Consider the following 23,815-nt stretch of genomic DNA (forward strand, 5'->3'; position numbering starts at 1 on the left):
CATCTGGGAAGGAGCGACCTACACAGCTCTGGTCCTCACAAGTTCCAATCTCACGCTTCCACGGGTCTTCCGATGACAATTGACCGCCAGTTAAGGGTTTTTGCGTACTTAGCTAGTAGTGCAGCCTGGGCACTGTTGTAGTTCTGACATCAGCTAGAGTGAGTGGGTGCGACCAACGGGACCAAGATGAATACACAGGTAGGTGTTTCAATCTGCCCAGTTTATGGACGAGAAGAAGGCGGGGGTGAAAAATTCATTTTCGGTGCAAAACATAAACAAACCGGCTGGCTCTTCCATACTAAAATCCAAGATGGCTGAATCGTGAATTTGGCAGATTGGAACACCTAGTGGTGTATTCATCTTGAACGGGACCATCGTCCCTAACCCCTAATCCCAAGGCGTCAAGCGACCCGTGCCGAGGGGATGCATGGCCAGGGGAGTGAAATAATAACCTTGGCCTTTAACGGAGCCTGTGGGGTACCTGGGCACCCTCCACAGTAATTGTCCCTTACCGCGTCATGCTGGGCTCTGGCGTTGTGTCCCTCTTTTCCCGAGCAACTCGTGGGACCAAAATGGAAAAACAAGTCAATTCTTCAATTAGTGGTAGTATAATATAGTGTAGGCGACAACCCCTTCGCAAGAGGTGGGTTGTTCACACCCAAATGGTATGCCCTGTGGGCATTGTGTAAGCCCTAAATGGCCGGAACGAAGTTATGACAGAGACTCTGCGTGGATGCGTGTGCAAAAAACTTTCCAAATCTTACCCAAATGCAATCCAAAACTAAGCGGTGTTGAACTTCATTACTAAGAAGATTTAGGAACAACATAATAAAGATGAGAAAATCCATGTTAATCCAAATTCAATCCAAATCAAATCCAACGCAAATTCAATCCAAATCTAATTCAAATCCAATCTAAATCCAATCCAATCTAATCCAATCCAAATCTAATCCAAACTCAATTCAAATCCAATCCAAATCCAATCCAAATCCAATCCAAATCCAATCCAAATCAAATCCAACGTAAATTCAATCCAAATTCAATTCAAATCCAATCTAAATCCAATCCAAACTAATCCAATCCAAATCTAATCCAAACTCAATTGAAATCCAATCCAAATCCAATTCAATCCAAATTTAATCCAAATCCAATCCAAATCCAATCCAAATCTAATCCAAATCCATTCCAAATCTAATGCAAATCCAATCCAAATCCAATCCAAATCCAATCCAAATCCAATACAAATCCAATCCAAATCCAATCCAAATCCAATCCAAATCCAATACAAATCCAATGCAATCCAAATCCAATTCAAATCCAATCCAAATCCAATCCAATCCAAATCCAATTCCAATTCAAATCCAAATCCAATCCATCCAATCCAAATCCAATCCATCCAATCCAAATCCAATTCTAATGCAAATTCAAACCAAAATCTGATCCAATACAAATCAAATTCAAAGCCAATTCAAAATGCAATTCAAATCCATTCCAAATCAATCCAAATCAATCCAAATCAATCCAAATCCAATCCAAATCAATCCAAATCAATCCAAACCAATCCAAATCAATCCAAATCAATCCAAATCAATCCAAATCAATCCAAATCAATCCAAATCAATCCAAATCAATCCAAATCAATCCAAATCCAATCCAAATCAATCCAAACCAATCCAAATCAATCCAAATCCAATCCAAATCAATCCAAATCAATCCAAATCAATCCAAATCCAATCCAAATCCAATCCAATCCAAATCCAATTCAAATCCAATCCAAATCCAATCCAATCCAAATCCAATTCCAATTCAAATCCAATCCATTCACCCAAAAAACAAAACTGACAAATAATTAATTATTGTATAAAATCTGGGCATATACAATTCTGTAAGCTTTTTATACAAATATTGTATTAAAGTAATACAAATCTGTATTATTTTAACACGCGCTGAAGGCACTTTACTCAAACCCCACAGGCATATATGAGCAACCCGAAGTTTGCTTCAAGTGCCTGGAACCGGGGCACAAGCAATGGGACTGCAAAGGCCCTTACAGAAGCAATCTCTGTCGACACTGCGGATTGGAGGGACATAAGGCACAATGCTGCACGAACCCTCCCAATTGTTTGATTTGTTCCAGCAAAGCTGTGAAAAGCAAGCACCCCATGGGGGGTTCGATGTGCCCGGCGTTTAAGCGTGCTGCAAAATCGCAGTACAGGTAACGCAGCTAAACCTGAACCACTGTGATGCAGCCCAGCAACTGCTGTGTCAGACAGTTGCTGAATGGGGGATGGATATCGCCATCATAGCAGATCCTTACCGGGTACCCGCCAGGAACGGTAATTGGGTCACCGATGGGTCTAAAATGGCGGCGATATGGACAACGGGGAAAAAAAACCCCAGTCCAAGAGCTGGTGTCTTCGACACACGAGGGCTTCGTCATTGCCAAAATCAACGGGGTCTTCTTCTGCAGCTGCTATGCGCCTCCTCGATGTTCGATCGAGCAGTTCGGTCAACTGCTAGATTGTTTGACGGCTAACTTGATGGGGCGTAGGCCGGTGGTGATAGCGTGGGACTTCAACGCTTGGGCCGTGGAATGGGGAAGCCGATCCACGAATCAACGGGGGCAGATCCTGCTGGAATCACTGGCCATGTTGGATGTGGACTTGGCTAATGTCGGTACCAAAGTACCTACAGCTGGAACGGGGCCGAGTCGATTATCGACGTTACGTTCTGGAGCCCTGGCCAAACGAGTAGTTCGAACTGGAGGGTAGATGATGGCTACACTCACAGCGACCACCTGGCGGTTCGCTACAGTATCGACTATACGACCAGCATTCAGCGGACGGAAGAAGGGCGAGGCCTAGCCCTCGTATGTGGAAGACATCGTACTTCGACGACGAGGTGTTTAAGGAAGCGCTCCGCCGCGAGCACAATACTCTCGGTCTGAGCGGCGAGCAGCTGGTAACAGTACTCTCGCGTGCATGCAATGCCACCATGCCTAGGAAAGTCCACCCTAGGAATGGGAGGCCACCGGCTTACTGGTGGACTCAAGCAATTGCGAACCTGCGCCGCGCCTGCCTACGGGCAAGGAGGCGGATGCAGCGAGCACGCACAGAAGAGAAGCGTGTTGAACGACGGGTGGCGTTCGTGGCTTCTAGAGCCGCTCTGAAGACTGAGATTAGATCAAGTAAAAAAGTCTGCGTTGAGGGCCTGTGCCAAAGTGCCAACGCGAATCCATGGCGTGACGCGTATAGGGTCGTAATGGCCAAGACACGTGGGGCGATGGCCCCTACAGAGCGATCTCCAGAGATGCTGGAGAGGATTATCGCGGAGCTCTTCCCACGTCATGGTCGAAGTCCCTGGCCTCACTTTGTGGAGCTGCCAGGGGCCAGGGTGGCCGATAAGGGAAGAGTTACCGTGGTGGAACTTGCGGGGATTGCACAGTCCCTTAGTGTAGGTAAAGCGCCATGACCGAATGATATTCCGAACCTGGCCATCAAAGCGGCCATTGCTGAGGCTCCCGAGATGTTCAGATTTGTCATGCAGAGATGCCTGGACGAGGGAGTCTTCCCTGAAGCATGGAAAAGGCAGAGCTTGGTCCTATTGCCAAAGGCGGGAAAACCACCGGGGATCCGTCGGCATATTGACCAATATGCCTCCTTGATACGGCGGGGAAGGTGCTCGAGAAGATCATCCTCAACAGGTTGTTGATACGCACGGAGGGTGCGGATGGTCTATCGAGTAACCAGTTTGGCTTCCGAAAGGGTAAGTCGACCGTAGACGCTATCTTATCGGTTACCAAATCCGCGGAGATAGCTATCCAGCATAACATAGAGGGGAGTTCGCTATTGTGCAGTAGTGACTCTCGACGTGAGGAAAGCATTCAATAGTGCCAGTTGGCAGCTATTGCAGATGCGCTCCTGCGTCTTGGAATTCCCGAGTACCTGTTCAAGATTCTCGGAAGCTACTTCCAGCATATAGAACTGGTATACGACACGAAGGCGGGGCGGAAGTGTGTTGACATAATCTCAGGGGTTCCGCAAGGTTCCATACTGAGTCGGTGTTATGGAAAGTCATGTACGACGGTGTCTTGAGGTTGAAGTTCCAGGTGGGCGTGGTAATCGTCGGCTTCGCTGACGATATTACGCTGAAGGTCTACGGCGAATCGATCGGTGGAGTTGACTGCAGCCCACTCGATCTTGCGAGCGCGTACCGTACCGTGTCGCACGATGCACTATGCGTCATCACCGGTATGATGCCTATTGACATCGTTATCGGCGAAGACATAGAGTGCTTCGAAATGCGCGACACGTGATTTGTTTTAGTCAGGCTGGCCTCAATGGTCAAATGGCAGCGTACGTGGCATAGTTCCACTAAGGATAGATGGACACATAGGTTGATACCGGAGATAGGTACGTGGGTCAAGAGGCGCCATGTGGAAATCACTTTCCACCTGACCCAGGTCCTTACAGGCCATGGTTGCTTTAGACAGTATCTACACGTGTTCGGCCTCGCCCGAGTGTCCGGTGTGCACAGGTTTAGAGAAAACGGAGGAACACGTGTTGTTCGTATGCCCACGTTTTCGCACAATGCGTGACCTGTGGTCTGGACACTACCCCGGACAACCTAGTCCGGAGGATGTGTAAAGTTGGCTGGAACGCCGTTTTATCGGCTATCATCCAAATTGTCTCGGAGGTACACAGAAGGTGGCGCATGGACTCGAGGAATGGCTAGTTCAGGCGCAAATAAGAGGTGGTCCAAGGGTTCGGAGTCGGCTTCATGGATCATACCGGTGCCCTGTGGTCGAACTCGATCCTTTCATCGAACAAGTGGCCGCGCGAAGAACAACATGGTATCGTCGCTTTCGCGGCGTCGGTCACCCGGTCGGGTTCCGAGCCCGAGGACGGAAAGGGGTTCTCGTCAAGGCTAGGGCAGGCATAGGCACCGCGTCGGCAAGTCCCTCTGTGTGTTGGCGAATAGGCCCCATCGCAGAGAGGTCAATTTGGGGTGCACGCGGCATCATCATTCTTGTTACCAGCCGTGCAGAGGGAAGCAGGTGCAAAGTCGACCCTTCCCACCTTCCAAGGACATAGGGCGTGGTAAGGCCACCTGGAAAGCCGGAAATGCGCTGGCACGATACCATGGTGTTCTTTTAAAAAAGCGAGTCACGAAGTTCGGTGTTGCAAGGACACGCAGCTAACATCGAGGGTGCGTTGTGCACTGTCCCCCCTTTGAAGCATTACTTTCTTGTTGTACCGAAGGGACTTGGCGGCAATGGAAACGGTTTAGCGGGTCGGGGATGTAGTCCTGCCTTCCTCGTTTGCTGTTGCAGGTGGTCCCTAACCCCGCACTTCCTGGACGTCCAACCCAGCAAGTCTGTTGAGCAGATTCCCCTCCATTGCTTAGAAAGAAAAAAACACACACACATACAGACATCACATCAATTCGTAGAGCTGAGTCGATTGGTATATAACACTATGGGTCTCCGAGCCTTCTATCAAAAGTACGGTTTTGGAGTGATAATATAGCCTTTCTTCTTCTTATTATTGGCATTACATTCCCACACTAAGACAGAGCTGCCTCGCAGCTTAGTGTTAAGCACTTCCACAGTTATTAACTGCAAAGGTTTCTAAGCCTAAGTTACCATTTTTTTTTGCATTCGTATATCATGAGGCTAACACGATGATACTTTTATACCCAGGGAAGTCGAGACAATTTCCAATCCAAAAATTGCCTAGACCGGCACCGGGAATCGAACCCAGCAACCCTCAGCATGGTCTTGCTTGCTATAGCCGTAAAAAAACGAGTAGTAGTTGTAAAAAGAGTTATCATCATGAAAAAAAAAACATTCAACTGAGTAAAAGAATCTGAAAACTTTATATTTAACATTTTTCATATCTTGTTAGTAAACCTTATAATACTAAATAACATGCAGATTGATGTTAATTGGAAAAGAATTTTGCTTGCTCTATATTGCTTTACTTTAAAAAAAGAACGGTGATCCAATCAAATATGTTTTCGATTATGGTGATTCGGAACACCGCTGTGCTTATCTACGTTTGTTCTTATGTAAATTTCTTTTTAATCAACTAATGCGTGAATGTCGATCTTCAATTTATGCAGAAAGCTTGAGTATGCCGAGTTTCGTTTGAGCATCGTTTCCATATACGGTTTTAAAATATCTCCAACCAATTCGTTGACTAGATGGCGGTTCGTTGCTAGCGCGTGATGGCCGACTTGATGATCCTTCACTTCTTCAAACCACCCGAGTAGCTTTTGCTGCTCTTGGCCTGAATGATTCGCGAGATGTACGGCGTCCGGGTGTCGATGTACCCCAAGCTACTATCCACGTCATCATCATCGTCGTCGTCATCAACGTGGTTGTTGTGACCATTGGTGTTGGTTCCGATGTTATCATCACTGTTGTTGAAATCGTCCTCAAGATCTCGATCGTAGTTTCCGTTTCCACTGCCCGACGAGTACTTTCGCTCCAGCGTGGCTGCCGTTCCGTGAAAGCGCGACGAGCTCAGGCGGCGCGTCTGGCCACCATTTTGAAGTAATGGACGTTCTAGTGTGGAATCCTTTTTGCGATACATTCCGTTTGGTTTAGATGGGTTCGGCAGGTTGTCAGCCTCTGGTTCGATGCGTTTGCCGCAGTCGATATTCTACAAAAAGAAAAATGATATTCAATGTTAGCACATAGGGGGAAAGACGGCTTTGGCAGGTTTTGTTCTATTATTGGCAGGGGAGTTTTTGTCGAAAAAATTTTATGAAATTTGGCCACAATATTCTTTGATATGCAAAGAACGTTTAGGCCAAATCTGAGCCTAGTCAATCATAAAAACCCCCTGCCAATAATAGAACAAAACCTGCCAAAGCCGTCATTTATTTGAATTCGTGACAACGAAGCTAAAACTTGAGGTCATAGTGTCAATCATCTTGTCTGCCTGATAACTTCATCGATTTTTTCATTTTTTTTCACGGTGGAACAAAAAATGTACTAAGGCTTTGAGTATCTTCTCTACTAACATACCTCGTCATCATCGTTCGCATCGTACACCTGTCCCGTCTCCTCCATCGTGAACAGTCTCAATTGGTGCCGTATGGAAGCCTTCTCACGTGCTCGCTTCTTTTGGAACTCCTCTTCCACCCTACGCATGGCTTCCAGTTCGCTCAGTCTCAGCGCTTCCTTGATCTCCGCCTCCCGTGACAACTTCTCGGCGACACGTCGTTTCTCAATCTGCCGTATCGTGCTCTGGAAGGTAAATCGATGATTCTTCCGGGTGGAAATCTTTACCGGGAAACTTTCACCCTCCGGTACAGGATCCTGCATGTTCTCCTTGGTCTCCCTTCGTTTTTCCGCGTAGGACATTGTCACTGCGGGCGTATTTGGCACGTTGTTATTTTGGTCGTTGTTTGCGGGGCTGGCGTTGGTATTAACGACCTTGGTAGCATCTTTCGGAAGATACATCATGTGCTTTCCACTGACCAGGTATCCAATGGCGCTATGTTTGGCAGGCGCGCCAAACTGTATTTCCTCTTTTTTGGCTCCACTGTTTGCCGGAACATCCGGTGGGCTCTGTTTCGGAGCGGTTGGACTGAGCTGCCGTTTCTCATAGGCATTCGTTATTGATGGTGACTCCAGCCGAGACAGGAACCAATTGTCTCCACTTTCCAAAGGGCTTACATCTGGATCGCTGGTGAATGCATCCGAAACCGACTTACGAAGTTTTTGCAAACTGTTGAACATCTGCTTTTCGACCTACAATAAAGAAAGCCTCATTGATCATATCTTCTCAACCACCCCACATTAGTACTTACCTTCTCACCATTGGCTGTCGCCGTGTAGACAGACAGATGACTTTCTCGCGGCAGCGATAAACTAAAGATGTGCCCTTTGCTGGAGAAATCGTTGGGCCCATTGCTGATTGGTGTCTCCTCAATAAGCTGTCGATTGTCACTACTTCCAGTCGTAGTTTCATCATCCTCCAGGTCCTGTTGGGGCGTCCAAGGCGTCAACCTCAACGCATTTGAAGACCATGCATTATTATCGCTGACTGGACCATCGTCAGCTGGAGAACTCTCTGGCGAGTCACGTTCCTTACTCGAAGTCATTAACTGTGCTTCCGCTATGTCCGGAAGCCCAGCGTCACCAGAAATTCCACTGTCGCCACTTTTGTTGTCTTGTAGTCCAGGTACAGGTTCCCGATAGATTCGTTCAATACGCTCCTCTGCTGCTTCAACAGCTTCTAAACTTCGTAGCATTGTTTTCTTCTCCACAAAGGGGAATATCTCAGTTGCGTCCCGACCGAAGTCGTCTTCGGTGGTCAACAGTCGCCAGGCTGCCGCTGGACTGAACCTCGGTATCTCAAAATGTTTACGCGGCAGCGTTGGCCGTAGTTTAAGCGAAATCTCCTGGGCCTCTGAATCCAGGTCTCCACCATTGGTTCGTGTGTCCACGTCCGAGGAAGCTGCCGAATCCGAACCGGAGGCGAACTTGGTTCCATTCATAAGGCTAGCCGCAAAGCGATCGATGGCGTCCAGCTGGGTTTTGTCCATTTCCTCGTCCGGTTCATGCTGAAAGCCATTACGAGATATGGGTTCCTCATCGGAGGATTCGGGGTCCGAATCAACACGTGTTTCCAACATCTTTGCTGTGACCAGAAGTCCTGGAGACATACGTGATTCTTCCTTGGAAGATTGCTTGGGAGTTTCAGCCATACCAAAATAGAAGCTTGTTTTGGGTAATGGAGGTGGAGGTGGGGCAGGACTAAGCGATGGTTTCTCCCGTTCCGGAGATTCTTGCTTGCTTGGTTCCACCGATATAACCAGACTATTTTTAGGTGCCTCCACCTTGATGGTCTGCTTGGCTTCGGACAATTTGCGGTGATTGGTCGTTGATGAAGTTGACTTTTGTGGAGCATGGTTAGGATTGTTCTGGGGGGCTACAGATTTTCGTCGAGTGGCGAGCTGCAGCTCCTTCTGGAAGTCCGTCATCGGAGTGATTGGGGTTGGTTGAGATTGTTTGCGTTTCTCGTCAGGGGCCTTGGGTTTGAACTTTGGTTCAACTGTTGAAACGCGACTTTGTTGCATCTGCTTTTGTTTGCGTTGTTGTTGCTGCTGCTGCTGTTCAGCTTGGTCCTTCTCCAGCAGAGACTTGACGATGGATTTTCGTCGTGAAATCGGTGGCGACATGGTCGGCTTGATTTCTGGCACATGGGCGGTGTCTTCACCGCTACGCAGCACCCGGTCGCGCTCGAGCACTCCGATATCGAAGGTCTTTTCCCGCCGGAAGAACGATGTCGGATTGAGGCGTGACTTTGGTTTGTCCAGGGTACCGCTGTCAAAGTCTGGGTCTTTGCGCCCCATAAGTTTGTAGGGACTGCTGTTGGACGGGGCCAGTGGCATCTTGTGACCGTTTTTGGCAGAGTACTTGGCGTCGGATGCTTCCGGGAGTTTGGTAATGTTCAGGTTCTTCTTGGTCTCGGCTCGCGTTTTGAACAGCCGAAGTTTGCGCGTCGGATTGTTGCTGTTACTGTCGCTAGAAGGCTGCGTTGAGGAGGCATCCGAATTAGTTTTGCGCAGAGGAGAGTATGCGATAATGCGTTGCTTCTCAATGACCTCCGCTTCACGTTCACGCTGAAAAACAGGACGTTAGTTAACGATCAATTATAAAAGCCTTACCGGATGTGGGAACTAACCTTCTCTAACGGAGGTGGAACGGGAGCCTTTTTCTTATTCTTACCCTTGATGATCTTGGACTGTGCTGGTTTGGTGTTGCGATGGTTACCTGCCTGTCCACCACTTCCTCCACTCGAGTCGTCCTGCCCCTCGTTGCCGCCCATAGCAATACGAAGATCAGGTTCAGAACCGAAGCGTTTCTTGTTTAGCGTTCCATGGTCGTAGCTCGGTTTCCGTTGGTTTGTGGTGTATCCTCGGGATCCTGGTGCTCTGGAAGGTGACTCATCGAAGTCTCGCCTTCCCGGTGTTACCATGTTCATCTGCGTACGGGACCGCTGCATAGCCAGCCGTGGTGGCAGCAAGGCCATGACTCCACTTTCTTCCGATTCGTCGAAGGCATCATGCTGTTGTTGGTGCTGTTGATACGTCGGAGACGAGATGCTTTTCGATCGCTGAAGGTTGTTGTTCTTGCTGATGGTTCCGCCGGAGTGCAAAATGTTTCCGTTATTGGTCGGACGTAGTTTAGCCACCCTTCCGGGAATATCCGGGAGAACCTTCATCGGAGGAGGAAGACTCGGTCCACTACTGGTGGATTCCCGGTGTCCCAATCCGTCGTGATTGTTGTGTCGGTGGTTATCGAAGGTTCGATGACCGCCTCCGACTAGGCCGGTACCTCCATTGCGCAGGTCCCGCTGATAGGACTCCAGCCAACCGGGGGCAGCGCCATGGTGACCGTTGGCACGCATCATTTCGTGATATCGCTGGTATTGATGTTGGTAGCTTGGGTGGTGGTATCCCTCGTCATAGCCGGGCAGGCCGTGCATGCTGCCCGAGTTCCCCATTTTGGGTATTGATTTCTGTAGAGTACCCTCTACGCGGATGAGTTTGAGATTATAAACGTTGAGTACGTCCAGTGATTTCGAGTAATCGACTTGTTTTTCTGGTCGGTCATCTCATTTTGTCTGTAAATATAGACCAGAAAAAATAGGAAAAGGTTGAATAGATTATCATTACGAACGTAGAATAATTGAAAACTGAAAATACAATTAAATTTCGACCAATCAATCAAGTCTTGTCTTGAAGCTCATTTACCAGGGAACACCATTCTCCATTATTACGCGTTAGTTTATACATCTACGACTCCCACTGAGTATCCAGTTGGTAATCATTATAAACCCCTTTGTGTACATCAATGAGTAGAAAGAAAGCTGCAATTACTGGGAATTGATAATTACAGACCCCTGCAGAGCTATTTATTGGTCTGGATCAAAATATTTAGGCTGCAAGCGAAAGTTAGTTGGTCTGTTACATGATCGGTCTGAATGCATTAAATGTCGATTGAATTGCTTTCTATTACGAATTCGATTAAAGTTATCCAGAGGTTAGCTGCCAAAATAATAAAGATACATAAATGTTGATATAGCAACTTCATGATTATGAGAACTAAATTGAAAGTTTGGAGATTATGCGAACTATCGATGATTAAATAAATTTATTTGATCGTTGCAGATGTTGAAAAATGTCTTCTAAACTTCTAAGATCAGTGATGCAGCCTTCAACCTCTGTAGCAGGCAATGAAGCTATACATTTCTGCCCAATCTAGTTAATTTGTCGCCTAGATATTTCCAAGTCCAGGTCCAGCGCATCCAGTTATCCACCGGAGTTGTGCAGTAAGGAATGTGCACGAATAAATTACGAGGAATGACGAATTTCCGGATTGCCCGGGATTCACTTTCCTCAAGCTGAGGTTTCTTCCTTTTTGTACGTGACCAGACAGTGAATTGGAAGTGTGGTGGGCGTTTGTAGTTTAAGCAATACAGGGGGTGACTATTGAGCATGTGGGAGCACACTGAACGCACATGACATGCACGTATGTACCTCACCTTTACTGGCTCCCCATGCACCACCTGTGCCTAACGACAGACTTATTGCATCGTGACGAGATGTGTTAAGTGAAGTGGCGTTTGAGCCACGTAATTAAGGACCCATTATCCGTGCTGGCTACAGACAGTAGACAGAAGGCGCAACATCCGAAGAGTAGTGAAGAGAGTGTTAGATCTTCCATTTCAGCTTAAACAATTATGTTTTGAGACTTTTGGGGCGTGAAGTTGAGCAATGTTGTGCACAAACGCATCAATTGCGTCCGGTATTGATCCTCCGCGATGGTTTCACTTGGTTTCAGCAGCTCACGTCTAGCTGGTCACACTAGATACAAGGCATAATCTTGAAAAATGTAGCTTAGGCTGGATCGCACGAGGGTGAACGTGGCACTACACAAACGGGTACGGAACAGGCAAAAATTGATTTTTCGGAGGACCATGTGTCTTCAGGAAGATCGAGACCATGAAAAGACGTAGCAACTGTATCGGACTAATAACGCATGAAAGGGTCACGTGCCACCAGCCTGCCGTGTGTAAGAATATAACGGGGAACCATCTTTTGAATGAGCGGAAGATGATTCAAAGGTGGCGGCAAATGTGGAGAGCACCTGCTTGGTATCTGCCTCATTCCTAATCGATCAACGCTCTGGAGCTTGGAGTCAGCTCTACAACCAGCATATGATTGATTGAGTTGCGTGGTAGATAATACTCCGTAACATACTACGAAGATGACGACATTGATATTATCTAATCTAATCTAGTCTAATCGAAAATAAACGCAACCAGTACTAAGAAAGCATCCTGGAAAATAATTGGGTTAGATCAGCGGTTCTTAATCTTTTTCTTGAAAGGTACCCCTTCGAACTTTTGCATCATTTGATTTTTTGCTGTAAATAAAAATAGGCGTAGCTCATAAGATATATGAAAAATGGACTTGAATACTAACGGGACATATGACTCTCCATAAAGGCTAAAATTTTCATTATTCCGTGCAACTTTCCAATTTATATTGAATTTTGAAGGGAGGCTTCCGAGCCTCTTGAAAAGCGGCTTTGAAAGCACGCATCTGAGCCTCTTGAAAGTAGACTTGCAAGCCTCTCGAAAGAATAATTCCGAGCCCTTTGAAAGAAGGCTTCTGAGCCTCTCGAAAGGGAGCCTCCGAACCTCTTAAAAAGATCTTTGGAAATAATTAAAAATAATCTTTTTGAAAGTAGGCTTCCACGATTTTTTAAAAGAGGCTTCTTAGCCTTCCGAGTCTCACGAATGGCGGCTTTCGAGTCACTTAAAAGTGGGCTTTCTTTGCATCTTGAAAGGAGGCTTCTGAGCGTCTTAAAAGTACGCTCCCGAGCCACTTGAAAGAAGCCCTAGCAGCACACATGTTCCACAAAGATTTTTGAAACTTATATGTGACCGGATTCAGTCACAACCAGGTTGCTGCAACCATTTTTGTCTGACTTGTGCTAGGATAGGATGTGACAACTCAATTGAGACTGCCTTGTTGTTTTTCAGTCGGTTGCTCTGACGAGATGGTCGCCAGTCCAGCCAAATTAATTTGGCACAAAATCTTCCAAATATCATATATCAAAGCTTGATGTTTTTCTTTCCGTTCTATCAATTATTTATGTAAAAGAAGCGAAAGACTATCAGAGAGAAGTTTTCGCTAATGAAAATATGACTTTGAGATCGAAAATAACAAAAAGGTGAAGGATAATGCTTAACATCAACAGTTTTATACCTTTACAACCTTTAAGAATAATTTATATGGCGTTTGCAGTTCAATATAAATTTATTTTTTTACCAAAAAACTGGAACTCAAACATTTACGTATTTTGCTTAATATTAACTTTACAAACCTGCAACACGGCCAAACTAACAACATGTTGCCCCAAGAAAAACGCGCCGCCACCAATCGAAGTAATCGATTGTTATTTTCAACCAATCAGCAACCGGTACGATTGTGGCAGCAAATCGGTACGATTTTTATTGACTACTTGACACATCCTATCCTATGACTTGTGCTGCTCGGGAAGCTACCGAACCAATTGAAAGGAGGCTTCCGAGCCTCTTAAAATGATCATCTTGGAGAAGGCTTCCAGGCCACTTGTTTTTTTTTATAAAGGATGCTTCCTTTGTATCTTGCAAGGGGGTCTGAATGTCTTGAAGGTACGCTTCTGAATCACTTGAAAAGAGGCTTCCGAGCCTCTTAAAAGGAAGCTTCCGTGCCTCTTGCAAAGAGGCTTCCGAGCGTTCAAAAACGAGGCTTCCAAGCTTCCTAAAACTAGGCTTCCGGGCTCCTTGAAAGGAGGACTGCGAACTTTTCGAAAGGATGCTTCCAGGCCTCTTGACAGGAGGTTTCCGAATCTCTTGAAAGCAGGCTTCCGGGTCTTTTGAAAGAAGGCTTCCGAATCACTGGTAAGAGGCTTCAAGGCCTCTTGAAAGGAGATTTGTGAAAGGATGCTTCCTTTACATCTTGGAAGGAGCCATCTGAGCATCTTTAAAGTATGCTTCTGAATCACTTGAAAGGAGGCTTCCGGGCCACTTGAAAAGAGGCTTCCGAGTCTGTTATATTTGATTCAGTGTATACATACAATACATATCTTGTTTCTTTCCACCCCTGGGGATGTACTTCGGGTTAGAGAAGGGGAGAAGTAAGAACCGGAAAATAAACTGGCTGTACCAGCTATCAGGCTCTGATTAAATTCGTATTTTATTCGTTAAGCTTTTCCATAGAAGCAAACACAACATTGGCGACGAGGAACGGGGATTGGGCGGAAGCATTACAGGTGTGTAATCGGTCGTATCGTAACTAAAAAGTCGGTATTTCGTCGAAAAGTATTTCGCGTCGCGCAGTGACAACTCGTAATACAAAATGGCTACCAACCCGTACAGTCAAGGCATGCCACCAATCGATACCAGTGACACGGCTACAGTATCAGCAAGATGGAAAAAGTGAAAAAGATCTTTTGAAATATTTCTCGATGTAAACAACGTCGCACTTGCATCTAGGAAGAAATCATACCTGCTTCACTTCGCTGGCAATCAGGTGCAGGATGTATATTTTGGTTTGCGGGGCGACGCAGATCCTGCAGTGCCAGTTGGGTCTGATATCTACAAGGAGACAATTAAAATCTTGGATAATTATGTCCTTCTCATGAAGTGTCTTCCTCTTGAACGGCATAAGTTTCGGAATCTAGCACAATCCGCCGAAGAATCAATCGAGAAATTTGTGTTAAGATTGCGCGAACAAGGAAATCTCTGCGAATACGATGACCATCTGGACGATGAGATCAAGGAACAAATCTTCGAAAAGGGGATTTCAGATGAACTAAGGGCCAAAATATTAACTAAACCCAATATGAGTCTAGCGGAGACAGTCGATCTTGGACGATCGCTTGAAACCATTGAAAAGCACAAAGCAAGCGCAGCAACAGGGGATAGCGAAGTGAACAAAATCACTAGTTTTACAGGAAGCAAACGAGAGTGTTATCGTTGCGGGAGATTCGGTCATTACGCGAATAACGAAGGATGTCCTGCTAAGAAGGGAAAATGTGACCTGTGCGGATTAACAGGACATTTTAAGAAACGTTGCAAGACCAAATCTAGAGATTCCAGAACTCAGCAGAAAGATCATCGACTCAGACAGGTTAACACAGAAGGAAGCGTAATGAACTCGGACTATTCAGAAAACAGTTTCGAAGAAGCAGACGGAGAAGATAATGTTCAATACCTGTTCGCTGCTGAACCAGATTGCGGTGAAAAGGTTACTTGCGCTGTGGGAGGAGTTAAAATTGAATGGATAGTGGACTCAGGAGCAGGAGTCAATGTAATCGACCGAAAGACCTGGGACCATCTGAAGAAAGCTTCCGTACGGGTGGACTATCAAACACGGGATACAAAAAAGACTCTGAAAGCCTACAGAAATCACCCCACAAAGGTTGCCGGTATGTTCACGTCAGATATCGCAACAAAAGACAAGTCAATTACTGCAGAGGTTTATGTCGTTGAGGGTGATGGACAATGCTTGTTAGGCAAACGGACAGCGAAGCAGCTAGGAATCCTGCACATAAATACATCAGTTTGGGCTTTGGAGCACAAAGCGGACAAAATTGGAAAGGTCATCGGAGTTGAAGCAAAAATCGAAATAAATACCACAATCAAACCAATGCCGACCGACCTTCGACAGTATCATCCCTCAGCTCAACAACTGTAAGTGGTTCTCAAAGATTGACTTGGTAAAAGCTTTCCACCAAATTCCACTCGCAGAAGGATCTCGTTATATCACAACGTTTGCTACACCCTCTGGCTACTACCGATACAAAAGGCTCATGTTTGGGCTAAATTGTGCATCTGAAATCTTTCAGAGCATTATCGAAAGAGTCCTTTGTGGTATCCCCGGCGTGAAGCCATTCATCGATGATATATTAGTGTTTGCCGGCAGCAAGGAGGAGCATGATGATAGGTTGAATGTTGTTTTGGAACGCCTACGGTCAAGCGGTTTCACGATCAACATGAAGAAGTGTGCCTTTGCCCAAAGTCAGGTTACATTCATGGGCCATGTACTGTCCGAAAAAGGAATCAGCCCTAGTGACGAGAAGGTAGCGTCTATCAAAAGTTTTCGTGATCCACGTACCTGTGAGGAAGTCCGAAGTTTCTTGGGTATGATTAATTATCTGGCCAAGTTTATACCCAATTTGGCCACATTGACAACACCCTTACGCAAGCTGCTGAAGAAAAACGCCAATTTCCAATGGCAGAAGGAACAAAAGGAGGCGTTTGCACAAATAAAGAAGATACTCACGGACCCAAAGAACCTGGGGTACTATTCGCCGATAGACAGAACATTTCTAATAGCGGATGCAAGCCCAACCGGGCTAGGAGCTGTTTTGATCCAGGAACGAAACGGACTTAAAAGGGTTATTTGTTATGTCAGCAAGGGGTTGTCTGAGGCGGAAATGGCATACGCGCACAACGAGAAGGAGGCTCTCGCACTCGTTTGGGCAACCGAGAGGCTGGAAATGTACTTAAGAGGACTTGAATTCTTTCTAGTGACCGACCATCAGCCATTAAAAGTAATCTTTGGACCGAATCATCGTTCATGCCCAAGAATCGAAAGATGGGCGCTACGCTTGCAGTCGCTTTCGATTCCAAATCGTACACATTGCGGGAAAACTTAACATTGCGGATCCAATTTCTCGTCTAGCAAAGTTTGACCGTTGTACCACCTACGATGTAAAAGGAGAAGACATGCTATTAACTATTGCTGAAACGTCCAAACCGACCGCTATCTTCCTGGAAGACATAGCCAAAGCTACTACTAACGACGAAGAACTTACTGCAGTTAAGAAAGCTTTATTGACAGGTAAATGGGATGAAACTACCATGAAATACTTACCGTTCAAATCTGAGATAATGGTTGTTGCCGAAACACTCTTGCGCGGAGAACGTCTCATTATACCCAACGGACTTCGTAAAAAGGTCTTACAACTCGCACACATTGGCCATCCGGGAATCGAGCGCACTAAACAACGGCTACGAGCTAAAGTGTGGTGGCCAACGATGGATCGAGAAGCAGAAAGTAGTGTACGATCTTGCCTAGATTGCCAAGCAACCAACGTACCCGGACCACCAGAACCTATGTCAATTCGTGAACTTCCTACCGCACCGTGGAGCGACATCAGCATGGATATGCTGGGACCACTTCCATCAGGTGATTCCCTGCTAGTCATCATTGATATGTACAGCCGATATAGAATCATCGAGACTATGAAGCAAACTACCACCGCTGACATATTAAATCGATTAAGACCTACTATACTACGATTGGGAATTCCAAACAGCATAACAACCGACAATGCACCGAATTTCTCTAGCGGCGAGATGAAGGAATTTTGTGATTACTACGGCATCCGAGTCAAGCACACCACTCCATACTGGCCTCAAGGAAACGGCGAAGTGGAGAGACAAAATAGGAGCATCCTCAAGCAACTCCGGATTTCGGCATTGAAACGATCAGATTGGAAACGTGATTTAGAAGAGTTCAATTACGTACTTGCTCACCCCTCATCCAGCCACGGGCCGTTCTCCTGCTGAACTAGCATTTGGAAGAAAATTTAAGGACTGGCTACCTGAGTTAAAACCCGAAGACACCAATGAGAACGAAGACATTCGGGATAGGGATATCTCATACAAAACGGCATCCAAAGCTCAATATGATCGTGTTCATCAAGCTCGAGAATCCGATATTAGGAAGGGTGATCAAGTGCTGGTGAAAAGTTTCGTGAGGCAGAACAAACTATCTCCTTTGTTCCACAGGGAACCCTATACAGTGATTGAAAGACAAGGTAATTCGGTCATCATCGAGGATTTAAATGGAGCAGTACGTAAAAGGAATTTAGCACATCTAAAGAAGCTTCCTATATCACCACATACTACCAGCCAGATCGAAGAACCAGTTGCTGATTTGGATCAGCAAATAGATCATCAAGCACCGGCAGTTACAACAGCAGTGAAACCTTCGACGTCATCAAGCTTGGAGAGTGCCCGACCACAACGTCTAACACGGGTACCATCACGTTATAAGGACTATCACATGACTTCTAATAAAAACGAAGACGATTAGATCTACTCGGGGAAAGAGGGGATTGTTATATTTAAATCAGTGTATACATACAATATATTATATACATATCTTGTTTCTTTCCACCCCTGGGGATGTACTTCGGGTTAGAGAGGAGGAGAAGTAAGAACCGGAAAATAAACTGGCTGTACCAGCTATCAGGCTCTGATTAAATTCGTATTTTATTCGTTAAGCTTTTCCATAGAAGCAAACACAACAGAGCCTCTTGAAAGGAGGTTTCCAAGCTTCTTGAGAAAAAAAGCTTACAAGCCTTTTAAAATTAGACTTCTTAAAAGGAAATTAGAGCTACTTAAAAGAAGCTTTCCGAGCCTTTTGAAAGGAGACTTCCAAGATTCTTGAAAGGAGCCTTCCGAGCTTTTCGAAAGAAGGCTTCCGGGCCTCGTGATGAAGACTTCCGAGCTTCTTGAAAGAAAGCTTCTGAACCACTTGAAAGGAGGTGTCCGAGCCTTTTGAAAGAAAGCTTCCGAACCAATTAAAATAAGCAACCAGGCCTCTTAAAAGGAGGCTTCCGGGTCTTCGGAAAGCTGGCTTCGCTTGAAGGGAGGCTTCTGAGCCACTTTATAGGCGGCTTTGAAAGGACGCCTCTGAGCCTCTTGAAAGTAGGCCTCCAGGCATCTTGAAAGAATAATGCCGAGCTCTTCGAAGGGAGGCTTCCGAGCCTTGTAAAAGGAGCTCCCGAATCTCTTGAAAGTAGGCTTCCGCGCCTTTTGTAGAGAGACTTCCTAGTCTCCAGAATGGCGGCTTTCGAGTCACTTAAAAGAAGGCTTCTGAGCGTCTTGGAAGTACGATTCCGAACCACATGAAAGGAGGCTTCCGATTCAACAAGATTCTAGATTTTAGTTCAGAAGCATAATTTTAGAATATTATTCAACATTTTGTTTCGACCAGGTAGATTGCATTGGAGATTTTTAAAATTTGCTTATTTGACGTTTTGTTCGTTTGATCTTTTGTTCCGCATCAGCCCTTCATACACTACGCTGGTTGAGGGAGGCAGGATTCAATTGGCTTTCATTTATTGATCGCCATGCATGCATATTATATACAAGGCGAAGTTTTGCAATAATAAAAAAAATATCAAAACTTTATCGATAAGTTTTGATTGGAATTATAATACTTCCGCCATTACGCATAATGTGGTATGCATACATTACTCACGGAATCCAAATTCAAGAGTACTCACGTTTTCATTTTTCTTATTTCAACTGTCAAACTTTCAACGCAGCATGCGTGAAATAATAATTGTGCGTTACTTCCGAGTTATGCGAGTACTTTTAAATTTGGATTCCATGAGGAATGTCATAGGTGTAACTAGAGTCCCGGTCAGGGGGAGGGGGGCATGGTACCAGCTGGTTAGAGATATATTTTTTAAGGCGATATAGAGCACTGCACGCATGGGCTTCCAAGGTTCTTTTTATGCTTTTGCTGCTAATTTGTCATGTTGTTAACATCACTCAATATGTGAACAATTCAACTGAATTTGAGTAATGGTGTGATTGAATCAATACGTGTCTAATTTTCATAACTATTGAGGGGGTCAAACGCAAAGGGGTGTAAGTGACAAAAACTTAGTTTTGAGAAAAATAGGTGCGAAGTTTTCTAATATTTTTTTCGTTTCATACAAATCGTATGGAAGTTGAAAAAATTACTCATTTTCTGTGAATTTTCTCATTTTTTTTCACAAATAACGTACAAACTACAAATATGAGTATAGTGCAAGTTGTAAAGCCCTGGTATCCGTGACGAGTCTCCATTTGCGACATTCCGGTATTTAGACCGACGCCTATCCGACGTTCTAAGCGGAAGTCCGAAAAGTGTCCCCCCTCCATATCATATCTCGCGTTAGTGTATATCAGACTTCGTATACCTCGACAAATAGCGGTGAGAGTCCAGACGCCGCGTCCTAACGCCCTTACACCGGCGACCCATATCGACGGCGTCGACCACGTCGCGAGAAGAGCGACGGTGCGGGCCATCCTAGCGACCAACCCTCGAAAAACAGAGTAGGCAGCCCCTGAGGGAAGAAAGGTAAGTTGCATGCTATCTCTATATGTTATATAATCGCGATGTCCTTTAATCGTATCTAGATTGAGTGTATGTATTTTTTTAAATGCTTTTTTTTATTCAGCTTTGGAGTTTGAGGATATTTTTATTTATATGTGTATGATATGCGGAAAGCTTAGATAAAGGGTCGTACTTTCTTCTCAATTTCATGTTAATTGCATGATTTTTGACTTTTAGAGCCCTTTGAAGATTGCGATGGCTGTGCACTAATTACGTACACCCAACCGGCGGTTGTTAGATTTCCAAACAATTCTGTATAAGAATCTACCAAAACCTGTATAAAAATTGGGCATATGCGAAATTGTTAGATTCTTATACAAATATTGTATAAGAATCTAACAATTTTGTAAGGTTTTCTTACATTTTTTGTATAAGAATCTAACAATTTCGCATATGCCCAATTCTTATAAAGGTTTTGGTAGATTCTTATACAGAATTGTTTGAAAAACTAACAACCGCCGGTTGGGTGTAAGGGCTATCGCGGAAATGAGGAGTTCTGTAGTTTTCTCACGCTCCATATGAATAAAAAAAACATAATTTAAAAAAAAAATCGTGGGCGGGGAGTCCAGAAAAATCTATCGCTCAGTTATTTTACCACCACCTAACGTGCATGTTGCGATGAGTTTGGATCGCAGCAAGCCATGCGCGCGGATGGTTGCTTTTAAATTTGCTGTCACGTTTTTGTTCGTTTCCGCAAGAAATAGATTCGGCTGATGTATATATTTTGCATATGTACTAGAGGAGAAAAGTTTAAGTTATCTGAAGTTTGAGATTTGGTGACAATTACTCAAGTGTATTCTTATTAGAGCGCGCGAAATCGTTTGTGTAGTTTGTATACGCGGATGTATTTGGTGAAAATATGTTTGAATGTGTGATAATACCAGGAAAATATGGATCAACAACGAATTGCTCGGAATAGCGCTGGAAGAGTAGTGATTTTTTAGTGGACACTAGTTGTGGTCTTTTCTTTCTCAGTTCATTTATCCGGAATTTGATCAATTTGGTGAGATTGTTTCAATATGTTTTTATATGATTCCAAAACTAAATACGCGCTGGATTTAAAAATCCGGAAGTTTGTTTATGGATCCATTATCCAATTGATAATGGTAGCATAAACAGGCGGGGTTTATTGCAAGTAAAAGTGACCTCGGACTAGACGTGAGTTACCAGGCAGTCTGAAATGGGTCACTGGAGCTGCAGTAGAGCTAACACCTTCTAACTCCCGGGCTAAAGCTGACTTTATTAAAGATAGCTTTCTTCCATAATACCACTGCCGGACAGTGGGGGTTAGATTGAAGATACACATACCTAACGTGCATATTGCGATGCGCGCGCCCCTGGATGTGAAACTCGCAAGCAGTTGAATTTAAAACAACCGTTGAGCTCATGGTCGATGGGAATTTCCTCAGTGTTACGTCTGTTTGTCTGTGTAGAAACGAAGATGATTTGTTGATATTATGGGGTCCATAATAAGGAAATTTAAATGCAATTTCTATTATTATAAGTTTATGATCATAATATTTTCATACTAAATAATTGGAGCTTCACAAAGTGTAATACACGACAGAGCCTACCAAATAAACAAACAACTTAGAGCATCCTAATATTTACATTAATGTTTTAGATTCTGCGAGAGAAAAGAGCATTTCTTGGATTGCCCGCTGAATGACGTGTTTTTCGTGACAGCAAGTTTTTCCATTGGCAAACCGGTAAATCGTGTAAAAGCCAAAATTTTGTTGACGCCGAGAACCGCTGCGTACCAAGATCAAGCCTCCCGGGCGCCCATTGAATAAATCTGGGACTTTGGGAGCCACGTTTTTCTAAATGACCGTTATCGTAGGAGGGGATGGATGAAGCATGAAGGATTGCGGACGTCGAACGTCCGAAGCAGAACCAAGTTGTTCAACCGAGAGGAGGGAACCGTTTGCAACGCTTGAAGTCCTGCAAAACACTACGTATCTGGTGAGATCCATCTAATTTACCTATTTACACCTTTTTGCCTTTCTCGTATACTAGTATATATTTCATAACTATCCCTTCTTAACTTACAATCTACTGATTTTCGGGGCTTCGATTCTTCGATGTCCAGATTTAGGAGCAGTTGTTTGAATTGGCATTTGTTAAAACGTAGTACGAATCTAGATTATAGTCGTTTTTGGTCTACCGTGTATTGTTTATTGGCAGACCGGACGAACTTCGTTTCGCCTAAAATTTTTATTCACTGATTAATTCTCGAGTTAAATTTCTGGTTCATTTGTATGGGAGTTCCCCTTTCCAGAAGGGGGAGGGTTTTTTAAACCACCACAGAGACATATATTCCCTTACAAAACTTCAACATGCCAGATTTGGTTCCATTTGCTTGATTTATTGACATGTTAGTTTGCGATTCACGAAAGAATTCTTACCTTTTATGTTGGAAATTGAGAGATTAAATTTAAGTTTGGCCGTGCATTAATTGAAACATTTTCCAAATTATTACTCAACAAATGTACATTGCCATAGGAGCTGTTCGCATGTTCGGCAATTAAGTCAATTATCCGGATGCAAAAAATACTGTATGATAATTTTATCATTTCTGTTCAGCTGATTCTTAAATATATAGAGAAATAAATTTCTATCGACACAATGCTATTGAAATGGGACAATTTAGCCGGTGTTGATGGGGCGGTGGTTTTTATCTTTAAGGAATTTCAATCTTAAAAGGTCATGCATCCCTAATGTTTAAGGAGCGATTGGTTTGTCCCATACATCTTTATATGAATAAAAAAAATAGTTCCCAAGGATGAACAGTTATCAAAAATTGGGGTTTGGATTGGTTTATCCTAAATATTAAAAAAATATGACTAGTTGTGAAGTGTTATCAATCAGTTTCGATGCTGCTTGAATGAATAAAAAGAATATTTACGTGATCAAGGTTTGTAACTTTTGTTTTATTATTTTGTTTCAATTTATTTCATTTTATGTTATTTTATCTCGTTTTTATCTCGTTACAGAGAGCGAGTAATGGCGCTTTGGCCTAGGCATAACAGCCAGGACATATGGAAGAAATACCTATGTCCTATCCCTGCAAGTTGGATCAGCAAGCATTCTTAGCAATGTCCTTCCCAACGTCACCTTCTAATATGCCCCTGAATATGGAACGATTGGTACGGCTGTCCCCGTTTCTTTTTACGTGAATTCAAAATTTGTTATCTATTGAGAGCGATTTCTGCAAACCCTGGATATGATGAAGAACTGCCTACCGTCTGGTTGGATGTCTTCATATTTTATTATTTATTCTAAGGCGGTGGTGGCCTCTACAAGCTTCAAATTTGAGCATGCAACAATAGCGTCCAGTATTAGGGTCTTCCCCTTCCCCTCATATATTTACAACATTCAATCTTAATTGGATCATATTTCTAACTTTGAGCTCGTATCCAAAATATTCTCTTTGTATCTTTTATGAGGTATTGTTTGAATAAGAAAATTCAGGTATTAGGTAGAAGTATTATACTGATCAATCGACAAAAGATTCTTTCAAAGGTTTTTATTCAATTCACGTTTCTTTAAGGACTTA

The 23,815-nt window shown here is 44.3% G+C and overlaps 1 protein-coding gene across 1 annotated transcript in view; it reads right to left on the bottom strand.

Moving 5' to 3' along the window:
• Window positions 1–5,854: 5,854 nt before the first annotated feature.
• LOC134206871 (uncharacterized) overlaps window positions 5,855–23,815 on the bottom strand; it is a 274,559-nt gene continuing 256,598 nt past the window's right edge. The window contains exons 6-9 of the mRNA XM_062682611.1: window positions 9,702–10,643; window positions 7,822–9,639; window positions 7,034–7,762; window positions 5,855–6,665 (exon numbers count right to left, since the gene is read on the bottom strand). Coding sequence (XP_062538595.1) covers window positions 6,249–6,665; window positions 7,034–7,762; window positions 7,822–9,639; window positions 9,702–10,523 — 3,786 coding nt within the window. The 5' untranslated portion in view covers window positions 10,524–10,643 and the 3' untranslated portion in view covers window positions 5,855–6,248. The remainder of the gene's footprint in view (window positions 6,666–7,033; window positions 7,763–7,821; window positions 9,640–9,701; window positions 10,644–23,815) is intronic.

This window comes from Armigeres subalbatus, chromosome 1 (genome assembly GCF_024139115.2).
Source record: "Armigeres subalbatus isolate Guangzhou_Male chromosome 1, GZ_Asu_2, whole genome shotgun sequence".
In the NCBI taxonomy this organism is placed as follows: Eukaryota; Metazoa; Arthropoda; class Insecta; order Diptera; family Culicidae; genus Armigeres; species Armigeres subalbatus.